General features: G+C 45.9%; 2 protein-coding genes across 4 annotated transcripts; one reads left to right on the top strand and one right to left on the bottom strand.

Annotated features, from left to right (window-relative positions):
* The first annotated feature begins 1,611 nt into the window (after positions 1-1,611).
* On the top strand, positions 1,612-16,596 carry ZNF697 (zinc finger protein 697). Of its 3 annotated transcripts, none has more exons than XM_080987232.1 (6): positions 1,612-1,710; positions 7,797-7,883; positions 9,819-9,884; positions 13,286-13,368; positions 13,731-13,818; positions 14,680-16,596. In XM_080987232.1, the coding sequence occupies exons 5-6, from the start codon at positions 13,755-13,757 to the stop codon at positions 15,519-15,521; spliced, it is 906 nt and encodes a 301-aa protein (XP_080843358.1). In that variant the 5' UTR covers positions 1,612-1,710; positions 7,797-7,883; positions 9,819-9,884; positions 13,286-13,368; positions 13,731-13,754; the 3' UTR covers positions 15,522-16,596. The 3 variants fall into 3 exon arrangements, with proteins under 3 accessions (XP_080843358.1, XP_080843359.1, XP_080843360.1); XM_080987233.1 differs by lacking the exon at positions 1,612-1,710 and adding an exon at positions 1,752-1,872; XM_080987234.1 differs by lacking the exons at positions 1,612-1,710; positions 7,797-7,883; positions 9,819-9,884; positions 13,286-13,368 and having other exon boundaries at positions 13,375-13,818.
* A 134-nt stretch (positions 16,597-16,730) lies between these two features.
* On the bottom strand, positions 16,731-26,159 carry HSD3B2 (hydroxy-delta-5-steroid dehydrogenase, 3 beta- and steroid delta-isomerase 2). The gene is made up of 3 exons (XM_080987215.1): positions 25,757-26,159; positions 20,887-21,051; positions 16,731-17,883 (listed from the first exon to the last, which is right to left on the bottom strand). Exons 1-3 carry the CDS (start codon positions 25,908-25,910, stop codon positions 17,069-17,071), a joined length of 1,134 nt encoding a protein of 377 aa, XP_080843341.1. The 5' UTR covers positions 25,911-26,159; the 3' UTR covers positions 16,731-17,068.
* Between the last annotated feature and the right edge of the window lie 1,364 nt (positions 26,160-27,523).

Here is a 27,523-nt window from a genome sequence, read left to right on the forward strand (position 1 = left end):
CAGATAAATATAGATTCTCCTGTCAAATAAACTGCATCTCACTCTGCGATGTAGGTTGCACTATAACCAGACTAGCACCGGTGCCATATAAATAACACCCATTCCACATTTGCAAGAACCTGATCATTTTAGTGTGGCAGTGCTACCACTTTGCCTATTGAGATCAAGCAGGCGCCTTCGCCGTACTCTTTTTGGCACCTGCTAAAAGCTACCCCTGTTTTGGACAAGTCTACCCAGATGCTTAGAAAGCTGAGGCAATTCTAATCTGCTCTAGTATTTTCAACTTTTGTTAATAGGATCATAGATTTGTAGAGTTGGAAGGGGCCACAAGGGATATCTAATACAATCCCCCTGCAATGCAAGAATCTTTTACCCAACACGGGGCTTGAACCCACATGTCTTATGTTTTACTGACCGAGTAAAGGTAAAGGGACGCCTGACCATTAGGTCCAGTCGTGGCCGACTCTGGGGTTGCGCCGCTCATCTCGCTTTACTGGCCGAGGGAGCTGGCGTACAGCGTCCGGGTCATGTGGCCAGCATGACTAAGCCGCTTCTGGCGAACCAGAGCAGCGCATGGAAACGCCGTTTACCTTCCCGCTGGAGTGGTACCTATTTATCTACTTGCACTTTGACGTGCTTTTGAACTGCTAGGTGGGCAGGAGCTGAGACCGGGCAACGGGAGCTCACCCCGTTGTGGGGATTCGAACCGCCGACCTCCTGATCGCAAGCCCTGGGCTCTGTGGTTTAACCCACAGCGCCACCCTGAGTAGGGTTGTTGTGGATTTTCACTTGGTTTTACTGCTTTATCTTTTCATAAGCCGCTTTTATGTTTGCTTTTAAACTACCAAGCTGTGTATAAATTTCATAAAATAAAGCAATACAAATATTTTGTGTGCTGTTGCCGCAAAGAGCAACTTTCACTGTACTCTTTTCGGTGCCTGATGAAAACCATCCCTGTTTTAGACAAGCTGAAGCAATTCCATTCCACTTTAGTATTTTCAACTTCCATTATGCCTTAAAAGTTGGGTTGAGGATTTTCCCTCGGTTTTGCTGCTTTACCTTTTCGCAAGCTGCTTTGGGCGGTGTTGTTGTTTTCAACTATCTTGCGATGTATACATTTTACGAAAGAAAAGCAGAATAAACCAGGGCGTGGCAGGAGGGGATGCCAAACGTGGTGGGAAGAAGATTCAAGGGCAATCCCAGAAACATTCAAACGTGCAGAGCCGCAGTGCCAGTTCACTTGCAGAATATTTTCAAAAAGAGCATCGGGTGAGATTGAGGACAATCCTAGTTAGCGATTAAAAAAACATCCGGTGCGGCGCGGAGAAATTTGCATTCTGAAATGGTGACCCAGAGTTGGGGGTCGGGAATTTGAGAACCACTGAAATAAACGAGATAAATTCCGTGGCGCCGCTTGCAAAGAGCAACCGCGAGCCGCTTCTTCTTCTTCCAGGGCGCCGCCTTCGCGCCAAAATTAATAAAAAAGAAACTGAGGCGGAGAAACGGTCGAGATGCCGCCGGGAGTCGGGGGCGGCTGAGGGGAGTCTCCTCGGGTCGCCTCAGGCGGAGGCGGAGCGGGGGGCGGCGAGGGACCGCAGCAGGCCGGCCGGGCGGGCCGAGGAGGCGAGGCGAGGAGCCCTGTGGGCCTTTGTCGGGCCTCGGAGCCTGCGGCGCCGGCGTCGGGCGGGGCGGAGCCGAGGAGGAGGAGAGGTAGGGAGGCGCGGGCGAGGGGAAGGCGCTGGAGGAGTCCGGCCGAAGGGGACGGGCCGCCCGGGGTGGCGGCGACAGAGAGAGGCTCGTTTCCCCGTGGCCCGGAGGAGGCCCCTCCAGCCCCGCCGAGCATTTGGCATCTGGTTCAGGGAAGCTTTTAAGGTTTAATAGGTTATTGTATTTTAGTGTTTGAGCCGCCCAGAGTGGCTGGGGGGACCACGCCAGATGGGCGGGGTATAATTAATTAATTAATTAATTAATTAATAAATATCTCTGCACATGGGACCGCGCCAGATGGGCGGGGTAAAATATCTATCTATCTATCTATCTATCTATCTATCTCTGCACATGGGGGCTTCTTCCCCCGCCCGCAAAACCCGGGGGGGGGGGTTCAGCAGACTTTACCCCACCCCGGGGGGAGGGGTTCACTTGGAGGCCTCCTCCTTTTAGCCCCCTGGGGTGCCCAGGAGTGGGGAAGGGGTGCTGGGGGTGGCTCAGCTTTTTTTGCTGCTCATTTTACTCCTCTGCACCCATTTCCCACCAAGCTCCACCCTGGTTCCCTGATACAGACCCTCCAGCATTTCTCCAATGAAAATGTTGTTGTTGTTGAGTCATTTAGTGGTGTCCGCCTCTTCGTGACCCCCTGGACCAGAGCACGCCAGGCACTCCTGTGCTCACAGAGCACACAGGAAATTCTCCCAAAGATGCACCATTGACGTGGATGTGCACTGTGCAAGAACGCAGTGATGCTCCCAAGGCGCATGGTTCATGCCAATGGGCCATGCGCAGAACGACTTCCAAGCACATAAGCTTTGTTAAGCTGTTTGCTTTAGCGTTTGGTAGAAGGATTGTTGTTGTTTAGTCGTTCAGTCGTGTCCGCCTCTTCGTGACCCCCTGGACCAGAGCACGCCAGGCACTCCTGTCTTCCACTGCCTCCCGCAGTTTGGTCAAACTCATGCTGGTAGCTTCGAGAACACCGTCCCACCATCCCGTCCTCTGTCGTCCCCTTCTCCTTGCGCCCTCCATCTTTCCCAGCATCAGGGTCTTTTCCAGGGAGTCTTCTCTTCTCAGGAGGTGGCCAAAGTACTGGGGCCTTAGCTTCAGGATCTGTCCTTCTAGTGAGCACTCAGGGCTGATTTCCTTCAGAATGGATCGGTTTGATCTTCTTGCAGTCCATGGGACTCTCAAGAGTCTCCTCCAGCACCATAACTCAAAAGCATCAATTCTTTGGCGATCAGCCTTCTTTATGGTCCAGCTCTCACTTCCATACATCACTACTGGGAAAACCATGGCTTGAACTAGACGGACCTTTGTTGGCAAGGTGATGTCTCTGCTTTTTAAGATGCTGTCAATAACGGGACACGGGTGGCGCTGTGGGTTAAACCACAGAGCCTAGGACTTGCCGATCAGAAGGTTGGCGGTTCGAATCCCCGCAACGGGGTGAGCTCCCGTTGCTCGATCCCTGCTCCTGCCAACCTAGCAGTTTGAAAGCACGTCAAAGTGCAAGTAGATAAATAGGTACCACTCCAGCGGGAAGGTAAACGGCGTTTCCATGCACTCTGGTTTCCGTCACAGTGTTCCATTGCGCCAGAAGTGCTTTAGTCATGCTGGCCACATGACCCGGAAAGCTGTCTGTGGACAAACACCGGCTCCCTCGGCCTGAAAGCAAGATGAGCATCACAACCCCATAGTCGCCTTTGACTGGACTTAACCATCAAGGGGTCCTTTACCGTTTCCTTTACTTTATGCATCCTGCCAACCTAGCAGTTCAAAAGCACGCCAAAGTGCAAGTAGATAAATAGGTACCGCTCCGGCGGGAAGGTAAACGGCGTTTCTGTGCGCTGCTCTGGTTCGCCAGAAGCGGCTTAGTCATGCTGGCCACATGACCCGGAAGCTGTACGCCGGCTCCCTCGGCCAATAAAGCGAGATGAGCGCCGCAACCCTAGAGTCGTCCGCGACTGGACCTAATGGTCAGGGGTCCCTTTACCTTTACTATTCAACAACAACAACAACAATAAGTGCTTTAAAAAAAATGTTTAGGGGCACTCTCATTTTGACTCAAGAAAATCATCATTATATAGTTCAAATCGGAGAAAATAAATGGACAGTAAATGGACAAAAAGTATAAAGACTCACAAAATGTTTAGGGGTATGTGTCCCCCCAGAAAAAAGCACTGATAATAATAATATTTATACCCCGCCCATCTGACTGGGTTGTTCCATCCACTCTGAGCAGCTTCTAACATGCATAAAAACATAATAAACATTAAGCATTAAAAAATTAACTTCCCTGTACAGGGCTGCCTTCAGATGCCTTCTAAAGGTTGTATAAGTTACTTCTCTCCTTGGCTTAGGGGTCACATAACTCAATACTGTCCAAATTTCCATACCCTCCACAACATTTCTCCAGTGAAAATAGGGACATCCTGTTCCAGAATAATGATAATAATACTCTTTGTGGCTTCCAACACATATAAAAACAGAATAAGACTATATAGGTCTGCCTTCAGATGCCTTCTAAAGGTTACTTATCTCCTTGGTTCAGGGGTCACATAACTCCCTGCTGTCCAACATTTCTCCATTGAAAATAGGGACGTCCTAAAGAAAAGCGGTACTTTCCGGGATCAAATCAGACACTGGGACGGCGCTTGTAAATCCAGGACTGCCCCTGGAAAATAGGGACACTTGGATCATCTGCTGTTCTCTCAGCCTGATCCAACAGGATAATGCACTACCACCAGCAGCAGCCATTTCATAAGGTTTTAGGCTGCACTTCTTGTGTCTCAAGACCAGGTCATTCAAACTATATTCATTTATTGCATTTATGTCCCCATTTTTCCTCCAAAGGAGCTCAAGGTGGCATAACAATCAGGAGGAGGCCGATTAGGGGCTGGTGGTTTCTCCTTCTTCAGCCATGGAGGGGAAAGAGGAGGGCAGTGGCAGTAGCAGGAGAGGAGCCACCAGCATTGAAGCTGTGCTGCCACTGCGTTCAGCTCTGTCCCCTGGTTCCTCCTGATATTCCTGTATCACACATATGCCATGTGTGCATCATCATACACACACACCATCTTCTGCTCAAGTTGGCACCTCTGCGCTGAACTGCCTATAATTATTCAATATTTGTCCCACAAGTAACAGTATCTGGTCACTCCTGTTCTACACCACACTTGAGGCTATTGCGTTGTGGGCCCTTCCTCTACAGCAGAGCTTTCCAAATTGTGTGTTGCAACACATTAGTGTGTCGGCTGCAGTGTGTAGGTGTGTTGCACGAATGCTCCCCGCGCTTCTCCCAGGTGTGGAAAGGGGTTAGTTTAACCTCCACTTTCCTAGTGAAACTGAATTACTGCATCGCGGAATGATGCATGTCTAAAAAGTGTGTCACCAACATGAAAAGTGTGGAAAGCTCTGATCTACAAGGAAGAGGGATGGTGATGATTTGCTTAATGCTGAAATTGCACAGTTGTGGGTTTGTATATACAGCAAAGAGTCTCATGGTACCTTTAATAATAACACATATATTTATTTATTTATGCATTTATTTATTTCGTAAGATTTATATACTGCTTATTGTGAAAACCAACCAACCAACCAACCGCAAGGTGGTTTCCAAAGAGATTTTAAAACCTTACTTCCCAACCACTGGAAATGACCACTGGGGGGGAGCACAAAGAGAAGAAACGAGTGAGGCATATGCACCAGCGAAACCAGATACCTTCATCTGCCCCACCTGCAATAAAACATGTCTCTCCTGTATTGGTCTCTACAGCCACAGTAGGTGCTGGAACTCTCCAGCGGTTTGACTGAAACAGATTAAAATTACCTCAGTTTTCTAAGGATCTGGGTAGGTTTCTAAACAAGAACGTTTATCATGGCATAAATATGTGGACGAGTGTCCCTTTTATCAGATACCTGAAATGCTGTCCTTACTTGGCAGACACAGAAGAAAAAATGTAAAAAGTGAGTTCTGAGGAAAAGGGAGGCGGGGACACCAGACTGTGACAATTACATTAAAACCTAAATGTATGTAAATAAGTACAGCGACCATTCAAAAATGAAAAATCCTGGCATTGGTAGATTGCAGCATAATCCATTCCTAACCATGTCTGCTCAGAAATAAATTATTTTGAATTCAATGAGGCTTAGGCTGAAGTAAATGAGATTACAATTGCAGTCTTAATTAGCACCTGTAATGGGATAAAAACCTGTTATCGTGATTCAGGCTGCACACACACACACACACACACACACACACAGTACCCATATCCGTTGTAAAAAAGTGCATTGTGTTTTGCGGGGCAGAAGGGAGGTGTGTTGAAGGGACTGAAAATTTAATAATCAAATTTGCATTATTTCTACTAGCAGATTCAATTAGCAAAATGTCCAGGCAATTGAGTGCAGTTCTTGTTCTCTGTCCCTCTCTCACACTTTTAAAAGAAAGCAATTGTGATACAAAAACTTGTACAATTCTGCACATACCTACCTGGGAGTAAGTCCCATTGAATTCAGTGGAACTTACTTCTGAGTAGACATGAACAGGATCCTGCTGTGAACAGGGATTTTTTAAAAAACGTGCTAGTATACCAGTGAATTCATTTATGATGAGAAATACACCGGATAATTATAAAACTGCTTTGTGGCCAGAGGAATACAGCTTTTTATTTGACAGAATGAATAAAATATGGAATTGGTGAATTGATGTCCACAGTATTTAATACATAAGAAACCCACAGTTTTCTTCATATTTGGACAAATGCAGGTTTTATCCAAAGAGCTCAAGGCGATATACATTGTTATCCTTCATCCATTTTATCCCCACCAGAACCCTGTGAGTTAGATCAGACTGGAGAAAGGAATAATAGGCCCATGGCAATTGCTATCGCATGGGGAAATGGTGATGTTAACCTAGGTCTTCCAGTTAAAGTAATGGATTACTTTGTGTGTGAACTTCAGCAGGTGGATCCATACAATCTTTTCTCACTGCAAAGTAATTTTTGCAGCCACCTTGTGGAGAATATCTGTATTAACATACCCTTTCTTCAGTGGATTGAGTTTACACGGGTTTAGCAGGAAATGGGATCTAAGTAAGGAATTGTTGACACTGTTGGGCAAATGCAGCCATAATCTTTGACTGTTGGTGATCTGTCTTCATGTTCTGCTACCCACACAGAGCTGCTTCAAACCAATAGATACAGTGGTACCTCGGGTTAAATACTTAATTTGTTCCGGAGGTCCGTTTTTAACCTGAAACTGTTCTTAACCTGAAGCACCGCTTTAGCTAATGGGGCTCCCGCTGCTGCCGTGCCGCCGGAGCACGATTTCTGTTCTCATCCTGAAGCAAAGTTCTTAACCCGAGGTAATATTTCTGGGTTAGTGGAGTCTGTAACCTGAAGCGTATGTAACCTGAAGCATATGTAACCCAAGGTACCACTGTATAGGGTGTAGTGTTTTCTACTCTGATGGTGGGCAGAGACTGCCGAGAGGGCTGGGTCTACAACTGCCTTCCCACAATGGAGAAAGATGGGCATCTGTCTGTCTTGGGAGACAACTGGATACAAACTCCACCTAAGTCCCAATATCCTTCAAGCTGCCAGGAATGCCCTTGGCAATAGAGGCTCTCACTTTCCTCCATTTAAATGCAAAACTCCTCAGGACCAGACTTCAGTGGAGTTAAATAATAATAATAATACGGTATTTTTATTTTTTGTATTTGTTCTCAAGACATGACCTGGATGGGAGTGGGATTTGAGTGAAGGGCAAAGAGCACAACAGTTTCAAGCCAAACCCCAGACAGCTTACCCTGGTTAGCCTCCTTGCCGCAACTGCTTTCTCCTACTGGAAACTAGGAGGAAGTGCTTTTTGGTGGGCTCTTTCCTAATCAAACCACTCTCTCAAAGGCACTTCCTCTCAGTTCAGGCATGCTGAGAGTAGGAGAAAATGCAACTGTGGGTAGCATGGATAGGGGGTGGGAGGGAAAAAAGGGAGGTGCTTCCTTCTTTCCTCTCTTATGTCCCTTCCACCCTGCTGTGGATTTTTGATGGACGCCACTAGTAAGTTACCATTGTCATTGTTAATCTCTTGATGTGCAGGGCGGCCTGTTCAATGATCCTGGAATGCAGAAGATGCACGTCGGCAAGACATCCTGACTGAAAACCTACGTGGTTTGCAACAGCAAAGTAAGTCAACCCGTAGACTTGATTAAAATTAAATTACCTGCTTATCCTGCCGCTGTTTCAGGGGACACAAGTCAGTATATACCGGTGTCCCACAACCTTCACAAATTGAGGGGAGCTGGGTGAAGAGAAAAATACTTACTTCTTTGTGGCTTTTATGTCCCACGTCTATCTCTAAGGAGCTCAAGGTGGCATGTGTGATTCTTTCTCCTCCTTATTTAATCCCCACAGCAACTGTCAGGGAACTGCCATCGGCTCAGGGGCGAGGGGGGAAAGACAGATGGATTATGGAGAGCCCCCAAAGATCTTGGGAAGCAGCATGTCCTCAGCAGAGGAAGGAAGCCACGCCTCTAGTGGAGAGGAGATGCAGCGCTCGGAGGATGCAAGGCGGTGCCAAGACACCTTGCCTGAGCAAAGCGGGGAGGAGGGAGGTCCCCCTTTACCCAAGCCTTTCCTGCGCAGTAGGCTTTCGCGCAGAGAGGGGAGGCGTAGGCTGGGGGTCAAGAGACTACTCTGCTGGGGAAGATTTAAGGACCGCCCACTCTCAGATTCTGCCAGTGAATGAGCAAGACGTGGAATAGAGGCACTCTGCATTGTAAAGGTTTTTAGCACCAATAATAAAGCTCTAGAACAGACCAGTGAGGCATCTTGCCTGATTGCTCTCGAGCAACCACCCAATAGTCATAACAGCAACCCTGTGAGGTAGGTTAGCTGAGACGAAGAAGAAGAAGAGTTTGGATTTGATATCCCGCCTTTCACTCCCCTTCAGGAGTCTCAAAGCGGCCAACATTCTTTCCCTTCTTCCCCCACAACAAACACTCTGTGAGGTGAGTGGGGCTGAGAGACTTCAAAGAAGTGTGACTGGCCCAAGGTCACCCAGCAGCTGCATGTGGAGGAGCGGAGACGCGAACCTGGTTCCCCAGATTGCAAGACTACCGCTCTTAACCACTACACCACACTGGCTCTTTGACCAGCCTAGGGTCACCCATTAAGCTTCATGGCCAAGTGGGGAGTTGAACAATGGTCTGTCAGGTCCTACTCTGACACTCTAACCACTACACCACACTGTGCACAGTTGCACAGTGAAGCTGTCGTCTGAGTGTGGATTTAAGCATTAGTATCAGATCAGCAAATGCAGCCGTCAAAGGTATAGTGTTTCTTCCTTCCACATCATTAGCATTCAATAGCTGAGGTTCGGCAATGATCAGCCCAGCTTGGAACCACATACTGAATGATGTATGACAATGAAACTGGGAGACTTGAGCACTCAGACCTTATCATAAGCAAGAGATGGTCGTGAGCTGAGAAGTGATATTGAATATATTATTCAATAGGGGAAACCAGCAGTCCAGTCCTGATTCTGCTAATCGCCACAATTTCAATTTTTTTTTAATCCAATGCAATAAATCATGAGTGGTTAGAACTCCACGGTCTTCTCTTCCTTGACCTCCAGTTCCTGCATCTTTCCAGATTAAATATGAGCTTTTACAAAGGAGAGAAGTAAGGCATCATGTCCCCATAGAACTGTCTTTAGACAGTTGCTTTTTAATGTGTTCATAAAATAAACTGGAATTCGGGCAGAGCAGTGAAGTGGCCAGCTTTGCAGAGGACATGAAACGATTTCTGTTACATAAAGCGAACAAACAATTCAGAAAGGTGACAAAGATTGCAAATGGTTAGCAATGGACTTTAGGCCAAAGAAATAATTTCTCCAGCTCAGTGGAATGAGAGCAGGAGGAGCCCCAAATTCAGGCCTAGCGGAAGCACGGTTCCATTTCTGCCCCCCCCTTTTCCGAAGGATATCTATATTTTAATAGCACATTTGTGTGAAGTGGGGGGGATTCTGTTAGCTCCTAGAACCATCTTGTTCTCGGCTCATTTCCTAAGTTTTTCTGAGTCATCCGGGAAAAGACTAAAACATTGCTGATTCATTTCCAGATGGCAAAAGTTGACGGTGTGATAAATGAGGACGCTGCCAGATTTGAAATTCTTTGGCACTGCTTGGTAAGATGTGTCCATTCCAACCTTGTACGCCTGTTATCATCAGATAAAGAATGTATGGTCTTTCCCTATGCATTACCCAAAGCTCTCTTGAAGTCTGGCACTTTGAAAAGGGCTTTGTGGTTTCCTAGGGTTCTAGGTGCCTAGGTAAAGGTAAAGGGACCCCTGACCATTAGGTCCAGTCGTGACCGACTCTGGGGTTGCGGCGCTCATCTTGCTTTATTGGCCAAGGGAGCCGGCGTACAGCTTCCGGGTCATGTGGCCAGCATGACTAAGCCACTTCTGGCGAACCAGAGCAGCGCACGGAAACGCCGTTTACCTTCCCACTGAAGCGGTACCTATTTATCTACTTGCACTTTGACGTGCTTTCGAACTGCTAGGTTGGCAGGAGCAGGGACCGAGCAATGGGAGCTCACCCCATTGCGGGGATTCGAACCGCCAACCTTCTGATCGGCAAGTCCTAGGCTCTGTGGTTTAACCCACAGCGCCACCTGCGTCCCTAGGTGCCTAGGATGTGGCAAAATGAGCCCAATGTGGACAAGAATAGGCCAAAGTTTTGACCTCTGCATGTAAATAGCATTGATTATAAAACAACATTTGGGAGAATATTGTTTTTAAAGGATAGAAAAGAGGTAATACCAGAAAAATCCAGTCTGCCTAAAAGCATTCTTGGTAATTATTGTAGAAGGTTAAACAAACCTTGTCTTTGCTTTCAAGTTTAAGCTGCAAAGGATGGATAACACCTAAACAATATATTGTCTCCTAGTGTCTAAATCCATTGCTACAAATGCTATATTGAATTCCACCCAAAGTATCTCCAGAAATGTATAGCTGAGGGTAAAAGGCATACAATAATATGTATAATATAATATATTTTCTGTGAACTGCCCTGAGATCTTCAGGTATAGGGCGGTATATAAATTCAATAAATATAATAATAATAATAATAATAATAATAATAATAATTAGATTTAACATTAAAAACCCATTTCCATCTTGTGAAAACAATGTTGGAAAGCTATGAGAAAGGTAAAAACAGAAGTAAGGAGGAGGCAAAGAAACTCATTTGTAAACCTTCTTTGAGAGACTGCTGTTAATTTATAATTTTGAGGCATAAAATGTTCGCATGTCTTGTGTTATTTTCTTTTTGGTTACTGTCTGCATTAATTTTGTATCGAACGAATCCTTGATGTTTACAGGGCCCATGACTTTAAAAATATATTCCTGTGGTAATGGCAGGACTGAAAAAGTGGATTTTGCAAGGCCTTATGCTTTCCAAGAGCCTGGAAGGACAAGCACCAGTTATCTATTACACAATGATTCAAGGACCTTGCTACATTTGAACGTATTTCTTATAAACATCAATTTTGTCTTGATATCTGTCAGGACATTTGGACGGTGTATATTGACTTATGGTTGTAGCCAAGGCAGCACTAAAGTAACCATCCTGTTAGCACAAGGATATCTGCTTGTACAAAAGGGTTTTCCTCTCTTCTCCCAGGCACTCCCTAGTCTGTTCTAGGGGGTCTCCCAACCTTCCAGAGCAAATCTGGGGAGGGCATGGGGTGCACATGGGACAGGCGCCATTGCCCAAGCAGAAATATTTGCACTAAAGGGGTGTGCTAATTGAATACTACTCATCGCATATATTAAAACTGAGATTGCTGTATTGATGGTTACTGGATTACTAATGTGAGCTGATGTTTTCTTTTTCTCTTTTGCCTTGTTTCCCCCCATTTGTTTATTTTTTGTTGTTAAATTTGCTATAAAAATATCCCATTAAATCTTTCATCATTATAAAGGTAGGCATTAATAGTATTCTATCTTATTTATTTGTTTGTTTGCTGGTTTGTTTGTTTGTTTGTTTATTACCAATGCCATATTGCAGATAAGCAGCTCCATAGAGCCATTACGGTGGTACCTTGGGTTACATACGCTTCAGGTTACAGACGCTTCAGGTTACAGACTCCACTAACCCAGAAATAGTACCTCAGGTTAAGAACTTTGCTTCAGGATGAGAACAGAAATCGCACAGCGGCAGCGCAGTGGCAGCGGGAGGCCCCATTAGCTAAAGTGGTACCTCAGGTTAAGAACGGACCTCCGGAACAAATTAAGTTCTTAACCTGAGGTACCGCTGTACACTAAACAAGGGTTTGCATAAACCGTTATTTCAAACCCAAATCATGGTTTGGGTTTACAGGCACATGAAATAACTATGATTGGGAGCTGCAAGCCTTCTCTTGCTTCCATCTGCTCAACAGTCGTAGTTTAAGAGGAAAAAAACCAATTTGGGATGGGGGTACAGGTGCCCTTATAGATTGAGCAATGCCTGTAATTAGTTTTTCAATTTCAACATTGCTGGACATATATGCACACCACACAAAGTGAAACCCATGGTTTAGTGGAAATGCACAATATATTACTTAACCTTCTAGAAAGGAGACTGCTGCGACATTGCTTCTTCACAGGCTTTTCAGCTCAGCACTGCTTAACTGCTTAGCAGTTAAGCAAAGGTTTTGCTTCATATGAGGCTGATTGTGGTTCAAGTCTCTCTTCCTCATCACAATCTGTAACTGAGCCAAAGTAAAAGGGAGCTGCTCTTAAGAAGCCAGTGCATTTATGTGGTCACAGTAAGCCATAAAAAGGTAAAGGGACCCCTGACCATTAGGTCCAGTCGTGACCGACGGTGGGGTTGCGCCACTCATCTCGCTTTATTGGCCAAGGGAGCCGGCGTACAGCTTCCGGGTCATGTGGCCAGCATGACTAAGCCGCTTCTGGCGAACCAGAGCAGCGTACGGAAACGCCGTTTACCTTCCCACTGGAGTGGTACCTATTTATCTACTTGCACTTTGACGTGCTTTTGAACTGCTAGGTCGGCGGGAGCTGGGACCGAGCAATGGGAGCTCACCCCATCGCGGGGATTCGAACCGCCGACCTTCTGATCGGCAAGTCCTAGGTTCTGTGGCTTAACCCACAGTGCCACCCGCGCACAGTAAGCCATACTCCGGCTTTTTGGGATGTGCAAACCGGGCCACAGCTAGCACCAGCTGTGGCTTGTAACTTCCTTTCAAACTGTGGTTACTGATACTGGTTTGCTCCTGGATTGCAAACCTTGATGTGTCCATTCAGACATCACAGCAAACAATGGCTTTGGTGTGATGCCTGAACATAGTTATAGTAGAACCACTTATATCATGTATTGTTTGACCTAGCTGTGTATACAAATCCTCATGCATTTCCATGCTCTTCATGTAGAACATTGATGGGGGAGAGGGGAGTGGCAGGAAAAGTATTTCTGAGGAGATTCTTGCAATCTACTCCCAAGCTTCTGCTGCTATGAAATGTAAAGATGCATAATAACATTTTTCATTTCCCCCCTTGTCCCTGTATTTTGTTTTAAACAGACTTTGGGGCAAAGTGGAGGAGATTCGAAAGCGGCGCACTCAGGGTCTTGAGTAATTTTCCAGTTTTTGCATGAAGGCACCAGGTGAAAGTTTAATTGTTTTCATGTGTAAATTGGATAAACGGATTATTTTCTCTCTCTGAAGATACGAGGTGAACCGCTCTTCATCTGAGGAAGCGTGTATAGGGATGGTGCCATATAAATACTGCTAACAATAATTTCAGAGAGGTGCATGTTGGAAATGGGTTTGCAGTGAGCTCAGATGGCCATGTTGAAGGTGGGTTCTGACCTGGGAGATGGATAAAGTCCCAGTAAAGTTTCTGTTACTGTGCTAGTGAAGGGGTTGTGTGGTTTGTTATGTTGATTAGTGTATTGCACTTGGAAGAGATTTTACAGACATTTGCAGTATCGTCTGCGTATCTTTCTATATGTCTTGCCGTGAACAGGATTCCTCAGCGTGACATCTGTGGATGGAACCAGTAGAAGAACTGTGTGCATCTGTGCTCTCCAGTTCTACAGAAAGAGAATTTATAGGTGAGATAGAACAGTCCAAAAAAAGATATTTCTATCAAATATCTCATCCTGGTCTCGCTTTATGCACGGTGTGGCTGGAAACACACTTTCTAGCTGGTCTTCACTAATCTTCATCACTAATGGCAGTACAGTGGATGCTCGCGTTGCAAACGTGATCCGTGCGGGAAGCACGTTCACAACCCGCAGCGTCCGCAACCTGCAGCGCTGCATCTACATACGCGCGGGTTGTGATTCGGTGCTTCTGTGCATGTGCAAAGCGTGATTTAGCGCTTCTGCGCACGCAAGCGCCGAAACCCAGAAGTAACCCATTCCGGTACTTCCGGGTTTGGCACGGTGCACAACCCGAAATCGTGCAGCCCAAAGTGTCTGTAACCCGAGTTATGACTGTATAGATGTCCTCACTTTCTCCTTCCTCCTCTCTTCTGCATCTTTGTCTCAGGTGGCCGATTGTGTAGTTGTGCTTTCCTTATGAGGCAACACTGGGGTGGGCGAGTGGCAGCACTGAGCAGCATACGCTTCCTGCCAGGCCCTTCCCTTGAGAAAGATTGGGCAGGGAGAAGACTGGGCAACTCCAGTTTCAAATCCATGTTTCTTTGGTGGGGAAGGATTAGCCCCCTCCTTTCCCACTTCTCACCTTCATGGGGTGATTGCCAGCATGAATTACCTCTCTCCTTGGCTGTTAACTTGCCTGTGCCTGCCTCACACCCATCTCCCCAAAGTCATGCCATGAAGTGTCTTCTAGTTATTCCGCCCTAGCCTGTAGGATTCTTAAAGTCCTCAGGGGGAATGTCATACTTACTTTTCAGGCTACTATTAATATTATTGGTCTAAATCCTCCTATCTGATGCTTCTGCTTTCTAGGAAACTCTGAGATCCCAAGTGTGTACGAGGAAGAGATTCCTCCTGGAGATGATGCAGAGAAGGTGCAGCAAGATGAGCTTCTACTGAGACAAAATGAAGAAAATGCTCCTCAAAGTCATGGAGGAGCCATTGAAGATGAACAGATGCAAGACAATTGTCCTGATCAGCAGCATAATGAATCTGCAGATCGAGGTGGTAGCCTGGGACTCCTCCAGGACATCGTGTCTCCACCTGGGATTCCCTTGGGAGTAGAACCTTTTCGTTACACCGAAGGTGGGGGGAGCGTCCAATATAATTCAAGCCTTAATGTCCAACCTGAGATCTCTCCAGTGGGAGAGAAGCCTCATAAGTGCACTGAATGTAGCAAGAGCTTCAGCTGGCGCTCTGACCTTATTAAACACCAGAGAATTCACACGGGGGAGAAGCCCTACATATGCAGTGAATGTGGGGAAAACTTCACGGTGAGCTCTCACCTTTTTACACATAGGAGAATCCATACCGGAGAGAAGCCTTTCCTTTGTCCCGAGTGTGGGAAATGCTTCAGTCGGAACTCGCACCTCGTGAACCACCAAAGAACCCACACGGGAGAGAAACCCTTTGAATGCAGCGAGTGCGGGAAAAGCTTCAGCGATTTCTCAACCCTGACTCAGCACCAGAGAACGCACACAGGGGAAAAGCCCTATATATGTGTTGAATGTGGAAAAGGCTTTATACAGAGTTCGCATCTCGCAAGGCACCGGAAAACCCACATGGGAGAGAAACCCTACAAGTGTGCCGAGTGCGGCAAAGGCTTCCGATACAAGACGCACCTCGTACAACACCACAGACTTCACATAGGATAGGGAAGCAGGGGGAGGACGACTGCCTTGTCTATAAAAGCTAATGAATGTTGTAAGTTTCATGGGGAAATGAAATAAAGAAGGAACCTTAAGAAACGTAGCGTTTTTAACTGTAGTGAACAGAGGCCAGAGCTGTACTTTAAGTAGGAAACATGTTTGCTGTGTGTAAACCATTGCTTGCCAAGTCAGTCTTTGAACTGTGGGCGGCGTGTGTGTCTGGAAAGCCTAGCCAAATTTATGTGGAAGGACTTGTGTGGCCCTGGGGGAACAGCCAGTAGGGTGGCGCTTCCCCAAGCAACAGAGAGGGAGGCTGGATGTTGCAAGTCAGGTAATTTGGGGAAGTGAGTGAGTATAGTTGATGGACTGATGAGCTGGGTTAGGGAAGCAGAGTTCAACAAAGAATGGGAACTTTGGACCTGTAGGGATACAGTCACCAAGACCTCAGCTGATGTGCAGTAAGTGAGAGGAACACTTTGTTTGTCCTTGTTTAGCGAGTGGAAAGCATGCTGTGTTGTGTAGTTGATTCCCAATGGTGAATTTGGAAACCCCTCCCTTTTTCATCTGCAGGTGGGAAAATTCCCCTTCGTCTTTCACGCAATATCTCCCCTGATTGCATTGATGTTTTCTTTAAAAAAATTATATGTATACGCATGCTGCTCTAGAGGCTCAGCTGAACCTGGTGGGGTGGGGAGAGGAAATGGAAGACCCTTTGAACATGTTAACAATGTTTACTTTTCTCTGAAATAAAACCTTGGGGTTTTTTTTAATATAAAAAAGAGTTACTTATTCTTCCATTTTTAACCTGTGCTTGGATTTCTGGTTGAAATTGCATTTGGGTATCTGGAAAGTGTTCAGATGCACTTAACGGGACAGTGAAAAGCTTGCACTGTATACAGTCCCCAGGGTGAAGAGGCACCGTAGGGTAGAAGGATTTGTTAGCTGGCATGACTTGGGGGCCAGAGTATAGAATCAGCAGGATCAGGTGGTAACTATTTTATGGACCATACTAGAGAAAAATAGGAAACTGAGACGAGAACCAGGCCAAGCCCTTCTTTGCACCATATTCTTTAAGAATGTATTTTTTCCTCACCCGCCCTTTTTTGGCAGCACACCTCATCACCCTTATCACAAAAACCATTGCCACTTGATCATGCTGATTCTATAAAATGGCCCTCAATTAAACTCAATTAAAAAAACCCCACACACAACACCTGTTGCACAGGTCACGCATGTCCTGCTGATTTTATATATGCATTGCTATTATTAACATTTCTCTGCTAGGTGCTTGCAAGTAACCTGTATGTGACAAATCACTGCTGTCCTTGCAGTTTTGAATGGTGACAGGAGCAGATGGCGGCCCATGAGAGCTGGTGAAGAACTCTGCGGGGATCTGCTTGATCATTAATGTCCACAGTGAACAAAAGGGTTCTTGTACTTCATTCAGGCATTACAGAAAGTGGGTTCCACACTTTGGCTGCTCTGTTGCCTCCCGGCTGACCCCCACCCTCCTTACTTCCTGCCTCCTCTTCATCCTGCCACAGAGGTCAACTTTAGAGGGTCTTGTTTTTCAGGTAGGCCCTTCTCAGTGGAGCTACTTTGGCAATCCACTGGCTTGTAAGCTCCTTGGCTTCTTCCCATTTGTAGCGAGGTGCATAGCCAAAATCCCATCGAGCTTTTCTGGAAGAAAAGCTAAAAGGGGTATTGACCAAGGTCACAAGGTGAGTATTGATGCGGGGAATGTATCTGGCAAAAGGCCGGAGTAAGAAACTCACAATCTCCAGCAGCAGACTATAGTAATAGAACATTGTCAAGGGCATTGGTAGTTTGGGTTCAATCCCAAACCCCAGCTCCTTGCTCAGCTCGTAATTTAAGTCCGAATAGCTCATGTGGGGAGTGTCATCTGTGATGTAATAGAATTTTCCTCGGATCCGCTTGACCTTTTCTGGATCCCTCATGGCTTTCGCCACTTGAATGTGAGCCGAAGCAATGTTCCCTACGTAGATGGGATTTACGAGAGCCTCCTTCCTAGATAGCCTTATAAAGACATTATTGTTTTGGATGCTTTCATCGAGATGGCCCAGAAGGAAAGGACTTCCTTCTCCAAAGATGTACGGGGACCTCAAAGCGCACGTCACAAGACTGCTGCCATCTTTCAGCGGCTGGCCATCCAGCTGCTGCACAAATTTCTCCGCTACTCTCTTTGATTCAGCGTAAGGAAATTTTCTGGTATCGTGGTACACTGTGTCTTCATCGCCATCAACAATGGGGTCCCCTCTTCTGTTTGGACCCATCACTTCAATGCTGCTGGTGAAGACAAAATACTGGACGTTGTTGTGGAAGCAGGCATCCAGGAGCAGCTGCGTACCTTTGCCAAAAAGAAAGACGTTAGCAAGGCTGGCTCAAGTTTTGCTGCCAGAGGTGGAAAAATGAAAAGAACATTTCCCTGCCCTCTCTCACACATGTGCCTTCTGCCATTTTTAGCGATGACCCAAACCCACCAGCTCACATTGCATTGTGCCAGGCCTGTAGAGAACTGCCTGCATGAAGTAAGGTGGCAGGTGTTCTCTATGAGAGGGGCACCTGCTAGGAAGTTGAAAGCCTCTGTAGCTCCTCCCCAGCTTATCCGTTAAAGTGGGTCTACTTACTACACAACATTTCTGGAAATTTTGACCTGAGGCTTAATTTGAGCCCCTTTTCAGTTCAGTGTTGTCCTACCACTCATTCTGCATAACGTACATCAGTGTGCATAAAAATCCCTCAACGTGTACTAAAACACACCAGGGAACGGCCTGTACTAAACCATTCTCCCTGATGCACTGGTCTTCTACATGCAGGGAGGTTTCTTTTTAAAGAAAAGTGGTTATTCAAACATGCAGTCCTGTCCAGAATCCACTGACTTCAGACTAGTCCCTCATTTTGTAACAGGAGACTCTTAGATAGACGGTGGGTTTATGGGATCATTTCATATCAACGTTTAAATGCAGAACATTGTGCACTAAGCATCTGCAGCTGAAACTGCAGTGTAAAGTGGAACAATCTATTCTATCTCAGGACTCTGCCTCTGCGTCCCTACCTCATTCTGCTCTGTGTCACTAGCTTCCCAAGAACAGCTCTGACAGGCTGGGGGGTGGCTGCGCATTCCTGACAGTGCCATGGAAAGGAGACAGCAGAGGCTATATTGTGTTGTAGTACATCAGCAGGTAGCTGAAGGGGGCCTAGGAAGCAGGAGGACTCATGGCAAAAGGTGGACACTGAATATTTGGCCTGTGTGTATTGCTTGTGATACCAGGCCACCCTCTCCCAGAGGTGGTTGTTGCTGCAACAGAAACCACCTTCCCTGCTCTGAATTTCAGCTCCCTGGGGACAGGCTGTGGTTGGTCAGCAGTGAAGGAAAGACATATTCAATAAGCAGAACATATGGTTCTTCATTGTGAACTATATGCTGATCTCCACCAGCAATTTCTAAATAATAATAATAATAATAATAATTTATTTATACTCCGCCCATCTGGTTGGCTTCCCCAGCCACTCTGGGCGGCTTCCAAAAAAAATATTAAAATACTGTAATACATCAAACATTAAAAGCTTCCCTAAACAGGGCTGCCTTCAGATGTCATCTAAAAGTCTGGTAGTTGTTGTTCTCTTTGACATCTGGTGGGAGGGTGTTCCACAGGGAGGGCGCCACTACCGAGAAGGCCCTCTGCCTGGCTTCTCACAGTGAGGGAACTGCCAGAAGGCCCTCGGTGCTGGACCTCAGTGTCCGGGCTTAACCATGGGGGTGGAGACACTCCTTCAGATATACTGGGCCGAGGCCGTTTAGGGCTTTAAAGGTCAGCACCAACACTTTGAATTGTGCTCGGAAACGTACTGGGAGCCAATGTAGGTCTTTCAAGACTAGTGTTATATGGTCTCGGCGGCCGCTCCCAGTCACCAGTCTAGCTGCCGCGTTCTGGATTAGTTGTAGTTTCCGGGTCACCTTCAAAGGTAGCCCCACGTAGAGCGCATTGCAGTAGTCCAAGCGGGAGATAACTAGAGCAAGCACCACTCTGGCGAGACAGTCCGCGGGCAGGTAGGGTCTCAGCCTACGTACCAGATGGAGCTGGTAAACAGCTGCCCTGGACACAGATTTGACCTGTGCCTCCATGGACAGCTGTGAGTCCAAAATGACTCCCAGGCTGCACACCTGGTCCTTCAGGGGCACAGTTACCCCATTCAGGACCAGGGAATCCTCCACACCTGCCCGCCTCCCATCCCCCCAAAACAGTACTTCTGTCTTGTCAGGATTCAACCTCAATCTGTTAGCCGCCATCCATCCTCCAATTGCCTCCAGACACTCACACAGGACCTTCACCGCCTTCACTGGTTCTGATTTGAAAGAGAGGTAGAGCTGGATATCATCCACATACTGATGAACACCCAGCCCAGACCCCATGATGATCTCTCCCAGCAGCTGCATGTAGATATTGAAAAGCATGGGGAAGAGGACAGAACCTTGAGGCACCCCACAAGTGAGAGCCCAGGGGTCTAAAAACTCATCCCCCCCCACCACTTTCTGAACACGGCCCAGGAGGAAGGAGTGGAACCACTGTATGACAGTGCCCCCAGCTCCCAGCCCCTCTAGACGGTCCAGAAGGATGTTATGGTCGATGGTATCAAACGCCGCTGAGAGATCCAGCAGAACTAGGAAACAGCTCTCACCTTTGTCCCTAGCCTGCCGGAGTTCATCAACCAGTGCGACCAAGGCAGTTTCAGTCCCATGATGAGGCCTGAATCCCGACTGGAAGGGATCCAAATGGTCCGCTTCTTCCAGGCGTGCCTGGAGTTGTTCAGCAACCACTCGCTCAATCACCTTGCCCAAGAATGGAAGATTTGAGACTGGGCGATAGTTGGCCATCATGGCCGCATCTAAAGATGGTTTTTTAAGAAGCGGTTTAATAACCGCTTCTTTCAGCGGGTCTGGGAAGGCTCCCTCACGGATCAACTCTGCATCCCCAAATGGAAACCAGAGTTGGAGGTCATACATTTTCTATTACTGGGGAATGATCAAGAGCTCACCAAGTTACTGGCTAAATATCTCTATTTGGTTTTTTTGTCGTCGAAATACACTGCAAACGTCTGATCTCCCTGGAGACCTAGAGATGTGACGATAGACTTCTCTGCCTCCTTTCTTGTAGCAAATGTTTTGTGCCACTGGGGAAGTGGTAATTCTGTATTGATTTGGTTTGGATGTTTGTATGTGATGCCAATAAAAGGTTTGGTGATGAATAAGCAGCACAAATCACCTTGCTGAGGTCATTTCAATCGTCTTGCCAACGTTCCTTTCCAAGTGTGTCCCACCCGGATTTCCCTTTGCACAACCCAGTCTTACCTTTCGTGTTGACATCCCAGAGTGTCTGTTTGTCTATATATCCCAAGACGTCGATGATGCAAGCCGTGTGGATGACAAGAGAGACACCTTGGGTAGCCGTGCGGAGGAACGCTGCATCCCGGATATCCCCTTCGATGATTGTCAGGGGAGTTGTAGTCTTCACTTCTGGAAATTATGACATCAGATAAAGGGGTGATCAGCTGTTTGCCTCCATGGGTTCACTAAAGAGCAGGAGAATCCCTACCGTTTAATCCAGGGGTCTGCAACCCGCGGCTCCGGAGCCGCATGTGGCTCTTTTACACCTTTGCCGCGGCTCCGGGGCGGATACTAGTGAGGGGAGGAGGCGCATTGTGCGCCCCGACACTCCCCACTGTGGCGGGCGCTGTACTGGCTGTGACGTCGCATGGGGGCGGTGCGTGCGTTAGTCACGCACCGTCCCGACGTCACTTTCCCGCCCGCCCGCCCGCTACATTGTAAGGGGCATGTACGCTGGTCACTGCATTGAAAGGGGCATGTACGCTGGTCACTGTTTTGAAGGGGAGTGAAGAACACACACACAAAAAAAGGTAACTTGTTAATTTAACGTTTATTTCTATGAGGAGGAGTAATTCTGAGGGGTCAAACAAAGAAATAATTTTAAAAAGTGCCAAAAAAGTTATTTTTATAATGACGAGTTTTGCGGCTCCCAGTTTTTTTTTCTTCGGAAACGGGTCCAAGTGGCTCTTTTTGTCTTAAAGGCTGCAGACCCCTGATTTAATCTATATCAAGGAGCAGCCAAAACGACATGTTTCTCAAGACTTTGGCTGTGTATATACTCAGGGTCGGATTTAGGTTTGATGAGGCCCTAAGCTACTGAAGGTAATGGGCTCCTTTATATGAGCAAACCAGTGATTTTTTAGGGAGCGGACTGGCAGGCAGGGCCCATTACTTACATCATAGGAGCCTACAACACAACACAAAACACTGTTGCTGTATGTAGGTTTTATTTTATTTGTTTCTTATATTTTGGAAATGTACATCCAGGTTTTTTTCCCTTTAAATTTTTTGGGGGCCCCCAAAAGAGTGGGGCCCTAAGCTATAGCTTGTTTAGCTTATATGTAAATCTGGCACTGTATATACTATACCTTGAAAGCACATTCTTTCCCTCAAAGAATTCTGGGTGCTGTAGTTTGTTAAAAGTTGCCGGGAATTGTCACTCTGCAAGAGCTAAACTACAGTGCCCAGAATTCCTTTAAAAAAAAAACTTTTATTTACACATTTCAATAATTTTACAATCATTTTAACATTTTTAAAACTCGACTTCCTTCCCCCTCTTTCTGTGGTTCCTAAAATTTTTTATATTTTCTGCATATTCTGAATTAACCATTTAGTTATCTACTTTAAATGTATACTCCTATAAAATGGCAGATTATTACAACAATCCTGCCAATGTTCTTATTGTTTAGTTTGTTTGTAAATATTCAACAAGCCATTTCCATTCATTTTTTTAAAGTTTGTTATCTTGATTTCTTATTTTTCTGGTAAGTTTTGCCATTTCTGCATATTCCATGAGTTTTTGTGTCCATTCTTCTTTTGCCAGGACTTCTTCTTTCCATTTTTGAGCAAATAAACATGATTGCTGCTGTAGTCACATACATAAATAAATTTCTATAAAGTTTGGGTAGTTCTGTGCCCAGAATTCTTTTGAGGGAAAAGATGTGTTTTAAAGGTATAGTGTATATGCAAACTGTATGTTAGAGCCAATAAGAAGTAAATGATTCTAGCCGACTTAAGCCTTTTCTAGACTACATGGAATTGGCGGAAATGACTGGCAGAATCCGAGACCAGGGAGAAGAGTCGGTGAATGAAGACTGGAAAAAATTTAAGGACTATTTACAGAAATATTGCAAAATTAAGGAACTTTAGAAGGATGTTGGATAGAAACTAAGAGGTTTTTAGCTGTAATGCTTTAAGAGACATGGGGAAAAAAAAAAGGTTAACAATTGGGTAAAAGATTAATGGTAAGGATTTGCTGAAGCAACAAATTGAATTGGAATACAAAGAAGGGAGGTATGAGGAGGTCTGGGGAAATAAGAGTAAGGAAGATAGGTTATGGAACATTATTGTGTTTTTAACTGTTTTATTTTGTACGTTTTTTCTTATTTTCTACTTTTTTGCTGTATTTTAAAATTTTATACTTTTTTCTTTGTTTTGTATTTTCGTGTATTTTTGTGAAACTTTAATAAATATCATTATAAAAAAAAAACAAAAAACTTAAGCCTTTTCTAAATCTGTGCTGGATTATGACACATCTCTCTTCAGTTCAATTGTATGTATTTTCAAAATGGGGTGTGTGTGTGTGTCTAATTGCCCACGATCAGTAAGAGATGCCCTTGTGGGCAATGTGTCCAAAAAAAAGGGGGGGGAGCAGAGTCCATGATGTCTCAGCATTCTGCTGCACACTGAAGAAGGCAGAAGGAAGCCTGCCTCTTTTTTGAATATTGGTCTTTTTCTTAAAAGCTCATTTTCCTTGCATGACTAACATGACCTTTGTGTAATCCCAAGGAGTCTGTGCCCACGCAGCTTTTCAGTTGCAAGCCATAGGGGCACTGAAAGCTGCCTCCCACAGCTCAATATTGACCAGTTACAAGATTTTTATTAAAGTTTTTCACAATACAGGTACAGTTGTACCTTGGAAGTTGAATGGAATCCATTGCGGAAGTTTGTTCAACTTCCAAAACATTCGGAAACCAAAGCGCGGCTTCTGATTGGCTGCAGGAAGCCCCCGTCAGACGTTCGGGTTCCAAAAAATGTTTGGAAACCGGAACACTCACTTCTGGGTTGGCAGTATTCAGGAGCCAGAATGTCCAAGTACCAAGGCATTCGGGATCCAAGGTACGACTGTACAATAAGATAAGGACTACCAAAAATACAGGCAACTCCCTATTTACATGGGGGTTGTGTTCTAGTATTTTGCATGTCAGCGGTTATGCATAAGCCCATTACACCCCCACCCTGTTCTGTCCCCTTTGGGGGCCAAAAGTGGCACACATATTAGCAGTCACACATCAATCAGACTCGCACAAAATGGTTGCCAGAGTCCTCTCCTAAAGGCAATTCTCAGCCCCCACCTCCCACGGAAGGTAGCAGCTGCCCCCCCCCCCAGCTCTTATCCGAAATCCTTCCTTTCACCCTCCCAGCCTTTCACCCTGGGAGACCGAGATTACCCTGTCCACCACCCGGAGCCCTCCATCAGCCATCTACCACCCCTTTGAGTACACAATCCCTGGATTTTAACAAACGTACGACTTCACAGAAAAGGAGAAAAGACACACAGAAATTGTCAACGCCCTGAACCTCAAATTGTCTACAACAAAAAGGTCTCAAACTGACCGTAATTGACCTGTATGGAGGATCTGGAAGAGACACTGAATGTTGCTTTTGTTAATTATAGAAAACCTTTTAATATTTCCTGAACTGTACTGCTAGGCATGTTGCTGCTGCTATCCTGGATATTCAGGGGACAATGGGAAACTAGTCTGCCAGTGCTCTGAAGTCACTCAATTAGTTTTTAAACTGAAGGTTTCTCTATAGAGAAATATATGAACAGCAGCCACAGGAGGTCCTTCCTGCTTTTCCTAGGACAATAACCAAAGGAACAGTTGTCCCTTATTTAAACCTAACTTCTGAGGTTTAAGTTTGTTGCCCTTACACCTAATGCCCCAGTTTTAATTTTTCGCTCTGGATTGGTGCCCACACATGCCTGCCATCTAGAGACCACCAGCCCTGCTCCCAGCACAGGCACACAGGCAGGAAAAACTCGCATAGCATCTGAACATTCAGCTGAGCATGTAAAAAGGGAGACATCATTCAATTCCAGTTGTGGAAGCCTGTTTCATTTGTTCATCTGAATACATGGAAGTTGTGGAGATACAGCCCACTCCCAATGAACATACATCTTATTTTAATGAATTGACTTTTGCACAACTTCGGAAAGCTTTTACAGAGTTACGACTAAATACAATAAACTCTGCTTATAGAGATGGGAGACACAGAGGCATACCAAAAAACGAATGTGTTTGCATTAGGGGATGTTCTGAAGTAGAGGACCTTATGCATTATATCTGGCGCTGCCCCTTATATAATGAAGCAAGAGAAAGATTTTTAGTACCTATAATGACAAGGTCCCCTGGCCAGAACCCCTCTCATATGATTTCATATCTCCTCGCAGACACAGATAAGTACAGCCCACTCAGGTATTTGCCGGAGACAATGTTTCTGACGAGGCTAAAGGCAGTCTGCGGGGAACGCCCAGGTTTGTGAAGAGACAATTGCAACCTTATGCCAAAGTATTCCTGTTCCACAGTACAACTGCTGCCCCGCTGCTACCCCATTCTACCATCACAGAGCAATATAAAACAGACAACGACCCTCACATTAAAAAAACCCACACCGTCAAAATATTAACATGAAACACATTTAACCATCCCCAAACAGAAAACTAAACCAGTGAAGAAATATCAGGCCTTTTGCCTTTTAAAGAGCCACCTCCTATGTCAACAGTTTAAGGACGGGGCCTGAGGCACCTTGCTTGGTGATGGGCAAACCCCCTGCTGCACAAAACACATTCCCTGCAGGTAGAAAAGTGGCCTGTCAGGGCAAAGGATCCCAGTACACTCCTTTCCTGAGCACGCTACTTTTCTATGTGCATCCTGCGAGCTCCCACCTGCGTTCTGAAATGTTTCAGCTCATGCAACACCTCAGTAAGTGAGGCCACTGTCCCGAAATGACACCCCCCCCATGAGATAACCCTACAATTTGGATCCCCGCACATCTTCTCTAAACTCCAGATCTTCCCCTCCCTTCAGAAAACAAACACAGAGGAACTTACTTCCAAAGCGCTGGAGCGTCTCAGGGCTGAGGGCTTTGTCCGTGGCGCGGACCTCGGCCAGTCCTTCCTCTTCCTCCAGCAACTGGCAGACGATCCTTTGACCAAGGAATCCACCAGCTCCGGTCACCAGGCATTTCGTTCCTGCCAAAGACATGGTGGAGAAGCTGCGGCAGTTGACCCAGGGCAGCTCTTCCTTCTGAGAGACGAGGAGGGGGGAACAGCAGAGCTTAAAAAATAACAAACTCAAAAGGGATGACCAGATTCAGGTACCACTATGACTTGAAACTCTAAGAAGTTAGCTGCTCAAAGAGACCGTAATGATTAATGATCCCTACAATCTCCTCCCTTGTCTGAATTCCTCAGGACAGAGTTGACAGCTCAGGGTTGTTGCTGTTACTGCCTTCTCATCTCACCCTCCTTTTATTCTCTCCCCCGCTTCTCTTTGCCTCCCTCAGATTGGGTAGCACACCCATGACGTTCCCTTTTGATGCACCCAGCTCTCCTCCCTCTTCCTCCACCCACTTTGGGGGGGTGTCCTCAAATTTATTTATTTATTTTTAGAAAAAGCTCACACAACTGGTATCGCTTGCGTCTGGGGGTTTTCCCCCATGCATTTGTCCCGTTCAAGAATTACCTGGTGGCCTCTTGAATGGACGGCAGAAGAGTTACCGTATTTTTTGCTCTATAAGACTCACCAAACAGTAAGGGGAAATGTGTGTGCGTCTTATGGAGCGAATGCAGGCTGCACAGCTATCCCAGAAGCCTGAACAGCAAGAGGGATTGCTGCTTTCACTGCGCAGCGATCCCTCTTGCTGTTCTGGCTTCTGAGATTCAGAATAGTTTTTTTCTTGTTTTCCTCCTCCAAAAACTAGGTGCGTCTTGTGGTCTGGTGCGTCTTATAGAGCGAAAAATACGGCACTTCCAGTCTTGCAGAAGAGGACCGGCACCCGATGAGAACAGATAACAACTCTGGCTTCATCAATTGGCTGAACAGAAAAATCGCACTGGGAAAAAGTTCACGCAACCTGCAGCAGAATCAGGCAGTAAAAGCCTTTCCATGGCAGCTTCCAGGATGGAATGCCTGAATATTTGCTCTTGTTTTTCAAACAGACAAATGAAAGCACTTGTTTAACTAGCATGTCCAGAAGAAAAGTTCATCCAAGCTTTCTCCCAGACATTTCCCCCCCCCCTCCAAGTGCATGGGATTTCCTTTAACCAAAAAACACACCAGAGTGTGTTTGCTACCCTCCACCTGACACACAGCTGCTGTTGTTTAAAATGGTATAATGCAGTAAACATTTTACCATTTCAGTTCAGCACATAGTATAAACGACCTTCTCATTTTAAAGACTACTCCTCAGTTGTTTTTTCGTCTGCTGCTTTGGCAAAATCAAAGCAATGCTAGCTTGTAGCTCCATTTGTAACAAACACTTTAAATAATACATTTAATTATTGACTTGCCCCACCCTCCGGCCCTAGGAGTCCTCATAAGGGAGCCGTCCTGGAGGAAGAACTGTGAGGGGAGAGACTCCATCAGGCAAGGCTTCCTCCCACCTGCCTTGCCCCAATACAATACAAAATAGAATACAAAAACAAGGAAAACAGTCTTACTATGCAAAATTAAGTAACAATTATAGAATCATAGGATTTTTTTAGAGTTGGAAGGGACCTTAAGAATCATCTAGTCCACCCCCCTGCAATGCAGGAATATGCAGCTGTCCCATAAGGTGATTGAACCTGCAACCTTGGTGTTATCAGCACCACACT

The sequence above is a fragment of the Podarcis pityusensis genome, assembly GCF_964106645.2.
Source record: "Podarcis pityusensis genome assembly, chromosome: 17".
In the NCBI taxonomy this organism is placed as follows: Eukaryota; Metazoa; Chordata; class Lepidosauria; order Squamata; family Lacertidae; genus Podarcis; species Podarcis pityusensis.